This window comes from Chaetodon auriga, chromosome 17 (assembly GCF_051107435.1).
Source record: "Chaetodon auriga isolate fChaAug3 chromosome 17, fChaAug3.hap1, whole genome shotgun sequence".
Taxonomy (NCBI): Eukaryota; Metazoa; Chordata; class Actinopteri; order Chaetodontiformes; family Chaetodontidae; genus Chaetodon; species Chaetodon auriga.
Window position 1 is genome coordinate 7854370 of NC_135090.1, and position 10422 is coordinate 7864791.

The 10422-nt window shown below is 45.6% G+C and overlaps 1 protein-coding gene across 1 annotated transcript; it reads right to left on the reverse strand.

The window, feature by feature from the left end:
• Positions 1-463: 463 nt before the first annotated feature.
• myclb (MYCL proto-oncogene, bHLH transcription factor b) lies at positions 464-5831 on the reverse strand. Its single transcript, XM_076754379.1, has 3 exons — positions 5574-5831; positions 4010-4723; positions 464-2213 (listed from the first exon to the last, which is right to left on the reverse strand). The coding sequence occupies exons 2-3, from the start codon at positions 4677-4679 to the stop codon at positions 1423-1425; spliced, it is 1461 nt and encodes a 486-aa protein (XP_076610494.1). The 5' UTR covers positions 4680-4723; positions 5574-5831; the 3' UTR covers positions 464-1422.
• Between the last annotated feature and the right edge of the window lie 4591 nt (positions 5832-10422).

Below are 10422 nucleotides of genomic sequence, written 5' to 3' on the forward strand. Positions count from 1 at the left end.
TTTGAGTTATCTTTGAAAAGCCGGCAAGCTTGGCCCTCAGTTTACGACGCGGGGCCGAACAAAAACTAGGATGAGTATAGTAGACAGCTCTGGTTTTGGTTTGGAAGGGACTGTACAGTAAGGATACTATATACATAACATCCAACAGGATAGTCTACATACATTGAAAGGCTTCTATAGGCATAACATCAAATGCAAAATAAAATAAAATAACAAATGTATCAGACAGCAAGATGAAAAAAGTACAGCTGGAACTCAGTGGACTTCATCTCCAAGCAAAACTTGGTATTTTTCATGTTGCTTAAACATACGGATTCAATTTAAGCCATTCTGTAAGAGTTTCTTTTGGTTGAAGCCACCATTCACCTTTTGGCTGCTCTCCATGGCACAACAATAATAAAGATAGAGAGGCATCTTAGCAAAGATCCTCATGGTGGGTTTTTTTTTTTTTTTTTTCTTTTTTGCAGATTTTGATTAAAAATTGGATCAATCTGCCTGCATGGCAACATATTTTCTCATTTATTTGAATTCATATTGAGTTCTCCGAATGATGCTACAAAACAGGCCATTACTGTGGGAGTGGCGCTGCTGTCCAAACATTTATGATGCAAGACGAAAACGCTGAAGTTATGAATGGAAACCTGCAGGCACAGATGTTAGGACTTAACCTGAGCTATTCCAGGAGGAGCAGTACATATTGTATCCTTCCAGTTGTTATTGTTGCATGGCTCAGTGCAGTCCCACTACAGCCCCCTGCATTCCCATCACTGGCATCAAGCGTAAAGCTAGACAAGGAAAAAGCATGAAGAAAAGAGCAAAAAGAAAGAAGGAAGAGGTTAGATGGTATGAGGAATGGGAAAAAAGAAAAAAAAATGGAAAAGAAGACACAACTTGATAACAAAATGTACAAGTTGTATGCCAAGAGCTGAGGAGCAGGGGGCTGCGGGGGCTCTACAGAGAAACCCTTCAGACCGATAGAAAGAGGAGACATCACTGCTGTGCAAGCACACCAAGCCTTATCATAATCAAGGAGATGTCTGACCAGACCATGCAGCAGTTAAACAGCACAGCTGTAGCAGCTTTTCAACTAGAAGCTGCTGCATTCACAACAAGCCGCCCTGTAGCAAGCAGAAGTTTTTAGCAGGGGGGAATATAACAGTTTGACAAACCTATATTGAGTAACCATGGACATATTAATCTGCCTGTTCGATGTCCCATAAGATCAGTCCCTCGCTGGCTGTCCTGACCGGCTTACGGCCTTGTCAATCACTCAGAAGCTAATGTGCAAACCACAAAAATAAAAAACCCACCCGCACTATTCCAACGTGACCAATTCAAAGTGAACATTAGTGTCTTCTCTCCTTCATGTAGTCCCATTCAGTTCTGTGAGTGTACATGTGTGGTGACGACCGACCCCGTCGCTCAGGATCGTTTCAGGTGTGCCAGCCTCTGCAGCAGCTGCAGCTGCCTGGCTTTCAGCTGCTTCCTCTCCTGAGCTTTCTGCCTCTCGCTGGTGTGCAGCTGCTGCAGGTACTCCGTCGCTCGCGTCAGGATCGCCACCTTCGGCGTCTTGGGGCAGTCCGCCAGGCCCGGGATCTCGTCCCGCAGCGACAGGAACCGCGAGCGCAGGTCGTTCCTTCGCTTGCGCTCCAGGAAGTTGTGCGCCTTGCGTTTGTCTGTGTCCTCGCAGTCCGAGGACTGGGGGCTGGACAGGTGGGAGAGGAAGTGGGCCTTTGAGGGCGAGCTTTGGGGATGGGAACTTGAGGAGGAAGAGGAGGAGGGAGGAGATGAAGGTGATGCAGAGGAGGTAGGAGAGGAGGCGCTGAGGTTAGGGGACTCTGACCTGACTCCAGCCACGGTCACATGAGACTTCCTGCTGTCTAAGTTCAGGGGGGCGTGGCCAGGCCGGGGCTGGTGGTAATGAGAGTTCTGGTGCGGCTGGGCGATCTGGGTGGAGGCCTCCTGCCGGACCCTCTTCCGAGGCGGCTCGACCGGCGGGGGGAGTGTGTCCGGCGAGGGCGCAGCATAGTTGTGCTGCTGTTGGTGGATGGAGATGTGGAAACGCTTCATGCCGGGGTCGAGGGGGTCGGCCCGCACCGTTATGGTCACGGGTTTACGAGTGTTGACTAGTCGACGAGGTTTGCGTTGCTGCTTGTGCTCCACTGTCACCACGTCAATCTCCTCTTCATCCTCATCTTTCTCATCTTCATCATCTGAAAGGACAAGAGGGAAGGTATTAAACTGTGTGTTTGATTATACAGAATACCTGGTGAGGGATGCAGGTCAGGTGACAGCTAAAGCTGGAAAGATGAGTCACATATAGGAGCCACCTCACTGGAAACACTCACCTGCCTCTTTAAACCAATTAAATGCTTCTGTGAAAAGTTAATGCACACGACCTCATGAAATCTACATGATGTCACATACACTCCAGAACACACACACACACACACACTCTGAGTGATGATTCACTGCATTAGGTCAGCTCCCTGAGTGGAAATTGGCTCACTTCATGTGGACCCAGTGAGGATGAGAGGCACAGACAGCTTAGGTGAAGAAGCAAATTTTCTCTTCAGCTTGCTAAAACGAGTCGACTGATATTCAACGCTGCACACGTTTAAAACAATTTGCTGCTCTATTTACTAGAGTGGAAGCAAGGTATTAAACATGAGGAAAGGTCTTAGCGACTTGATTTCCGCCAACTGACTAGACTCTTGAGAGATTTGCAATGCTCTTGTAAATTGAAACACACTTTTAAAGTAATTGCACCTCTGTGTATTTGACTGCTCAGAAAGTAGTAATCTCTACTTGAATAACACATAAAGAGATGCTGGGGGAAGAGGGAGTGGCGCCCGCCTATTATTTACAACAGCATTTATATGACAAAAGATGACATCTCATATTACAAGGCATACAGAATGAATTCCCTCAAGTAGCCCTATGATGGCTCTTTACTGGAGCTTAAGCTTACACTCATTTCCTATGATTGCTCATTCTCCTCCTCTTTGAGCACATATTAGCCCCTGAAATGGTGTGTAACACTGCCTCACACTCATGTCAAAGAATTCTGCAGGTCTAGCCGACCTCCTAAATGGCTAATCCCGCTCTATTCACAGCCCAGGCTGGCTCGGACCAAATCCACCCACTGACACAATTGGAGCTGCAGCCTGTTGAGCGGAGGAATGCAGCAACAAGTTCCCTTTGTGACATTCCACACACCATTATGCATGGTCCAAGCTCAACATCACATGGCAGCCTACATACCAATCTCAATCATATGGGTTGGAAATGGAAAGAGGAGGTCTCGAGCAGGGGAAATTTTGGCGAGACAAAATAACTAAAAAGAGGGTCTCGTTTCCTTCCCTCCTTGTTACATAAAGTTCCAATAATAATGAGAACTCTTATTGAATTCACGTCAAAGCCGAGCCGGGAGTGCAGAGAGGATATTGTTATCATAAGTCAGACTGGAGGAGCAGGGAGAGGTAGCAGCTGGTCTGCTGGAGCCCGGCCAAGCAGCAGATGTTTCAATGGGCGTGTCGCTCTTTGGGCTTGAAGCATGTGTTGCATGCACCAAGGTAACGCAATGCAGTCATGTGCCATGCCAGCCCTTACAGCCAGATAATGGCTAATCAAAGCAAAATATTAACTAAATGGGTGAAGGGAACATGACATTTCAGGTCAGATAAACCTCCAGTCCAGCCCTTTTAAAACTGCTTGAATAAAATTCATGCGGACAGCCAAATGAGAAACAATAAAGTAGATGACTTTTTTTTTTTTTTTTAGAAATAAAAGGAATATTATTTAAATACTATGAGAAAACTGTGATAATGAGTGATAATGGTCACTAAACCACCGATAGAGTATCAGTATAGCATGCAAATACGTACAGGATATAGACAGAATCATAAAGCTCACTTCAGCTCAAAGTGAGTCAAAGAAGAGCTGTTACAGTAAAATGTTTCTCTCGATAGAAAAGTCCAATATGTTTCATATTCCGTCTGTTACTGACCTGATGAGTCGGTGTGAGACTCTGATGCAGAGGACACCTGTTTCTTGCATCCACCGGTTAAAGGGAAAGTGAGCACTGCAGCCGGGTCCACACAGTCCGCCGCCAGTCCGCTGAGGGCTGACGCGTCGGTGGGGGCACTCTGCGCTCTTCCCGGGGACGTAACGGCGGAGCCAGCTGCGACTTTGGAAGCGGCTCCCGTCCCGGGACAGGAGGCGCAGCGCTCCCCTACAACTCTGTCCAGCTGCTGCCCGGCCGAGAAGCCGCTCCACATGCAGTCCTGGATGATGATGGAGCTTAGGTTCCCGAAGGAGTCACTGGCCGTGGTCAGCTTGCAGGGCAGGTCCTGCTGCTGCTGCTGTTGCTGCTGTTGTTGTTGTTGCTGCTGCTGCTCCTCCTCCTGCCCTAAGAACTGAGAGACCCACTCCAGCTTGTCCCCCAGAGATGGATAGAGCAGCCCGACCCTGGCCGACCCCTCCACCGCCCGGACAGGGGACATGGGCGGGGTCGGTACCAGCTCGAATTTCTTCCATATGTCCTCGCTGGGTGCCGTGGACTTGAAGAAATCCTCATCCGGGTCGTGGTGGTCGTCGTAGAAATAATGTTGGTAATGGTCGAGGTGGTCCATGTCCCAGTTTTCATAACGAGGTGCGGTGGAGCTAATGCCCGGCATGGGGGCTGCAGGCAGTGGGGTGAATCACTCCCTGTTCCCTCTGTCTGAACAGAGATAGAGCCAACAGTTGTATGAGAACTGAGCCTCATTCTCATCAAAATAATCACAGCCCTGTCCCTAGACATGTTGCCCTCTGGGGGGAATGGGTTGATTTTTGTGGCCGTGCATAATGCAGCTATTCTGGATGCATCATACTGGTTTAATTATATGGTTTGTTAGAGCTAAACATTGTCCGACCGTTCAGAGAAAAACATCCAGCGAGGTGTGACAGCTAAACTAAGCACCTGTGTGAGAACATGATGTGCCAATTAAGACTAGGCCTGCAACAGAGACCTTGTAAGGGTAATCAGTGGGGTACCATCCACAGGCTGAACCAGCCCACAGCTAGGAGGACTTTTCCAGGCATAAATACTATGCTTAAGTTAAATGTCGCAAAGTTAAAGTTAAACTAGGCTACGCTTTGTTGCTGCTGAGAAGTTCAAGTTTCGCAACAGTGTTTCATTACATAACACTGTTTTAGTAGTATACTGTGACAGAGAGGCAGAGAGGAGGGTAGGGGGGTCGATTTTCTGCTGACTGCTCGGCAGAAAAGAGAGATGAAATTAGGCTGAAATTCATTAATTGGATAGACAGGTACCCGTTCTGCCTGCCAACGAACCCGGTCAGGCTGGGGAGTCGTGCGTAAAGTAGTTTATCTGACTCCTCCTCTGTTCAACTCCTTATCAAGCTCAAAGAATTCAGCTGCGACTGAAAGAGCGCCGATCAGTTAATTAAGCCGCAGGCGCGCCGGAAAGCTGCGAACACACAACTTCATTTCTGACCTGAAGAGTCTGTCCCTGCGCCTGTGTGTGTGTTGACATCCTCGTGAGAGGGACAGACTAAAGAGAGTTTTACCTGGTGTTGAGAGTGAAAAAGCTGCCTGCGTCTTCATGGATCCGCCGTGCGCAATGTGTCCAAAAGGCAGCGGCCACAGTGATTCCTTACGGAGAATCTGGCTCAGATGTGCGCTTTCGCGCTGATCCGCTTGGTGTCTTTTTCAGGTTGTAAACAGTCGCGGAGGTAAATGAGTCCGTTTGGTCGCCGTCCCGCCGCTCAGAGGTCTGGACAGGCTTTGGCTGTGGTCACTTTTCTTTGCCGACAACTGCACTATATGATCCGGGGGAAGGAGAGTTGGCTATTATGCATAAAAAGGCGGGTCGTAGTAGCAGAGCCACGCCTGCCGTTTAAAGGTGCAGCACACTCAAATCACCCATGATGCGCTGCAGAGGGGCTGTTATGAGAGCCAGTATGACACTGATTTCGTAAGATGACGCCGTTTTGCTTTTGCAATCTTTACGCAAACATAATAACACCATGTGTATGTGTGTGTGAGTGTAAACACATTTGTGCAAATGCATGAGCACCTGTGTGCATTCATCAGGCTACATATAAATGTATTAATAAGGAGGGTGTCCTCCACAATCAGCACTTACTGATGTCTGTGTGACCATGTATTACTTGTATTACTCAAGATGTTCGGACATAAATCTGTTTACACAGTCACATTGTGGAGACTCGCCTTCTGTATGGACAAAATGCAAGTCCCCACAATTTAGATTATTAAATTATCGGGTGAAGAATTGGCTTAGGGTTAGTCTCCAGAAAATGAATGTAAGTCTGTTTAATGTCCCCAAAAATGATGGAAACACTACATAGTGAGAACCCAAGTTAGAGTGGGGACATTTTTGGAAAGAAAGGACATTTTGGACAGTCCTCACATCCTCAAATCCTTTGAAGGCTGAGACCAGGTTTTAATGTTTAGGCTAGAATTAGGTCTAGGTTTGGGTCAGGGTGAGGGTTAGGCTCAGGTTCAGGCAGTTACTTGTAATGGTCAGGGTTAAAGTAAGGGGCTAGTGAATGAGTCAATGAGGGTCCTCACAAAGATAGGAGTACAACTTTCTATGTGTGTGTGTGTGTGTGTGTGTACGTGTGTGCGTATGTGAGAGGGTAGCAGTGGTTTCATGTAGACATATGGCTGCAGTGTCTAATGAGGTCCATGCATCTCATAGTCTCTGTAATCAATATCAAACTTATGATGTAGAGCCCTCCCTCTGAGAGAGTCAATATGCAAGCAACGCTCTGTGTCTGCCATGTCATTTGTGTGTCTCCTCGACAGCTGCACACGCACACACGCAGACGCGCTCCAACAACTGCTGACACTTGTGTTTCTTGCCATACGAAACCATCTCAGTCTTTCCTTTTTTCGAGGCATGAAACTATGCTGCAACAAACTTTGGCACACTCGCTCTTCAGGATGACGATTGAGAAACATCCTTCCTACACAACTGCTCCTCTGAAGTTCCCTCTCCAGCTCGACGGCGAAGCAGACAGCGTGAAATCCTTGTCTGTCCAGCTCATCTTCCCATCAAACTTCAGACATCCACCCCACCCCCACACCTCATACCCTCAAACCCCATCTCCTGCCACTCATCCTGTATTCTTCTCTCCTCAGTTTTACTCTTGCCTACTTTTGTTCCCCCCACCCCAGCCCTCCTCTTGCGCTTTTATCCTCAGTCACCCCTGATCAAAAAGCTCTTGACCCTACATGAAACGGGGAGACTTTGGAGGGTTATAATCTCTGTTTCCCAGGAGAGAGTCTACAAAGACACAGAACTAACAGACTGGAGAAACAGAAGCGGCAATCTTTCAATTTCCCTGTCTGTATCACTTTCTCTCTCTCATCTTGTCCTGCTCCTGATCCCTCTTTCTCTTGCCGCTTTTATCTCATCCCTCTCTGTCTTCTGCCTTGTTACATACTTTGAGATGCTTAATCTGCCTCCCTGCTTTGAATTAATCATCAAAAGTGAACGGGTGCAAGGACCAGCTCCTTAAAAAGAACAGAAAAGAAATGTCTTTTTTGGATAAAATAAGTAGATTATGTGAGTTTAGCCACCCTTCCCCCACTCTTTTAATAAACTATATGTACAAAATTTGCACTTTCCTGTTTAAAGGCAATATTTCATGGATATTGAAATGTAAATATGATTCTGGAAAATGTTTTCATGCTGATTCTTACTCCATGGAAGTGTTGTGGTGGGTCTCTGAGGGAAATAGCTAATTTACAGTAATTCCCCTACGGATTAGTGAGCCTTGTTTGTGTGGAAATAGGAGGGGTACTTGTGATGTGTGCTGAACCTCTGATCTATCTTCCTTGATATTTTTTTTTCGCTAAAAAACACCCATACACACAGCGCAGATACAGAAGACGTAGTCTCTTAGGATTAGTGAAACATTATCACTCATGAGGTACCAATTAAGTGGTATCTGCTCTCAGAATGGAGAGGCTGATGGTGTTGATCTGCACGATACATATTAATATTTAACATTATACTGCTGGCTTGCAACAACTTAAAGTAACAACATAAATAATGCAAACCTCAACAACCCTGGATAGTTCAACATTGTGGGGAAACATGCTCATTACTCTTTTGTTGAGAGTTAGTTGGGAGGATTGACACCACTCTCGCGCTGGTATAGTAAATATGACAGCCAGAAGCCAGTTATCTTAGCTTATCTTAGCATAAATGCTGTAAATAGCTACTCTGGCGCTGTCTGAAGATAAAAAAAAAATAATCTGGTCACCAGCACTTTGATTGGTATCATACTACTCCTGTGGGTCTGTAAACTGCTGTGCAGCGTTTTGCCATTTGATAAGCCTTGAAATTCACAGATCACCTCTTAATTCTTGGCAAGAAATAGTGTATTTTCCTAAATTGTGAACTATTCCTTTAATAGACAGCAGTTATGATAAAACTTCACTTCATCACTCATGACCTTGGTGTCCTGTTTGTGCCGCGGTCACCGCTCTCGACTCTCTTTACTGCTTTTCACTTATACACCAAAACATGTTAGGAGAATTAACGGTGCGGCAGCTCAGTATGGCAGCGAAAAGTTAAAGTGTTATGGGTTCTCCCAAAATCAAAGATTATAGCACTCGCATACAAGATTTAATGTTTTCCATCCGCGCTGCCCCTGCAGCTTTGTGTTTCATTTTAATATAATGTGGTCGCTTCTAATCATTAGATGAGATTAGATGAAATGAGGCTGTGATGATCCCCATGGGGCTGTCGTAGCAGCAGCAAAGTGCAGGATATGACTTTATCACACAGACGACTGCAGATGATAAAAATAATCACACCAATTATGTAAAGAGAGAGCAAACCAGTGCAAATTTAGAAGGAAATGAACAAAGAAAGGCAGGTTTTTTCTTGAATAAACCTGCGTGTGTGTGTGCGCGCATGTGCCCCGCTAACTTTTGGTGTCACAACAGGTTGGTGTCGGCAGTGGAGCAGAAGAAAACATGAGGAGAAAAACTGTGAGTTAATTGATTAATCTATAGTAGAGACATGAGAGCAGGGACTGGATCGCCAGCCAGCCTCCATTTTCCTGGATGATCACACCCAGTGGTGGCTTATAAGGAACCAATCGAAATGCTGATGGTGTCATTGTTCTACAGCCATTACTTTGTGCAATCAATATTTACTTCATAATGATATGTTAGAGCAAAATGTATTCAAATGAATGTATGTGTACTGATTAGATTTACACATTGATTTGAAACAGATGATCAGAAATAGTTGAGCACTCCCCACGGCATTCAGAGTAGAGAAGAAAAGCAGCACACAAGACAGGAATGTAAATATACACAGGCTTACTTTGTTTACTTAATGAATATACAAATGCATTCATCTTTCATTAGGAATATTAGTATTTACATAACAGATAATTGCTCTTTGTGTGTAAAGGGATGATTTATTGCACTGAGGGAGGAATTAAGACGCAAGTAAGGGATGGAGCTGGAGAGAGGAGTAGATGGATGGGACACAGGTGGAGAGATGAGACAACAAGGGTCAGCCCCCCCACCTCTCCCCGGGTCACCCCTCTCGTCATTCCTCCAAACGCCCCGACTCCACCTGACTCTGACCTTCCAGACTGATCAATGAACACCTAGTCTGAGACACACCCATCAGTGTGTCTGTGATGTCTGGGCCGCCACAGATTCACTTCATGTAATGTGGGAAACTGGAGAGGAAAAGTGACAGCTGCTACCCACTGGATGGTGTTGACCTCCGACCGACACGCTAACGCACACACACACACACACACACACACACACACACACACACACACACACACACTTGCACACGGTAAGGGAGAGGATTGCCTTTCAGTCCAGATGCTCATTACATCGAGCTTTTGCACACTGAGCTGCAAACACACATACATACACACAATTTCTATGTCTCTGTCTGACTCTCCACGTCTAACCCATCCTTACTTATTTTTATTTTACCACTTCACTCTTGTGGTATCAAGCAATGAGAGAAATGTTTTTTTTGTCCAAAATGAGATGTCCTCTCTCACTTTTCTGCCTTGACTATAATACAATGGACCTCCATTGTATTAGAAATTGGAAAATTGAGCAGCTCTCAGCATTAAAAAAAAAAAAACTGTCATTTGAAAAATTCAAGAGAATAGTTTCTTTCCAAAAACAGCCTAATTGTTACCACAGAATACAGTTTTGAGGGAGTTTTTCTCTGGTTAAATGAAGTTGATGAGTGTTCACAGTGATTACTAACAGGAACACTTACGTCTTTACTGTGAACACCACAAATGAAATTCAGTTTACTTCTCTTTCATATGCGATAAGGGCAAGAATTATAGAGAAGGATATCTCAAAATCTGCACAAATGCTGGAAAAGAG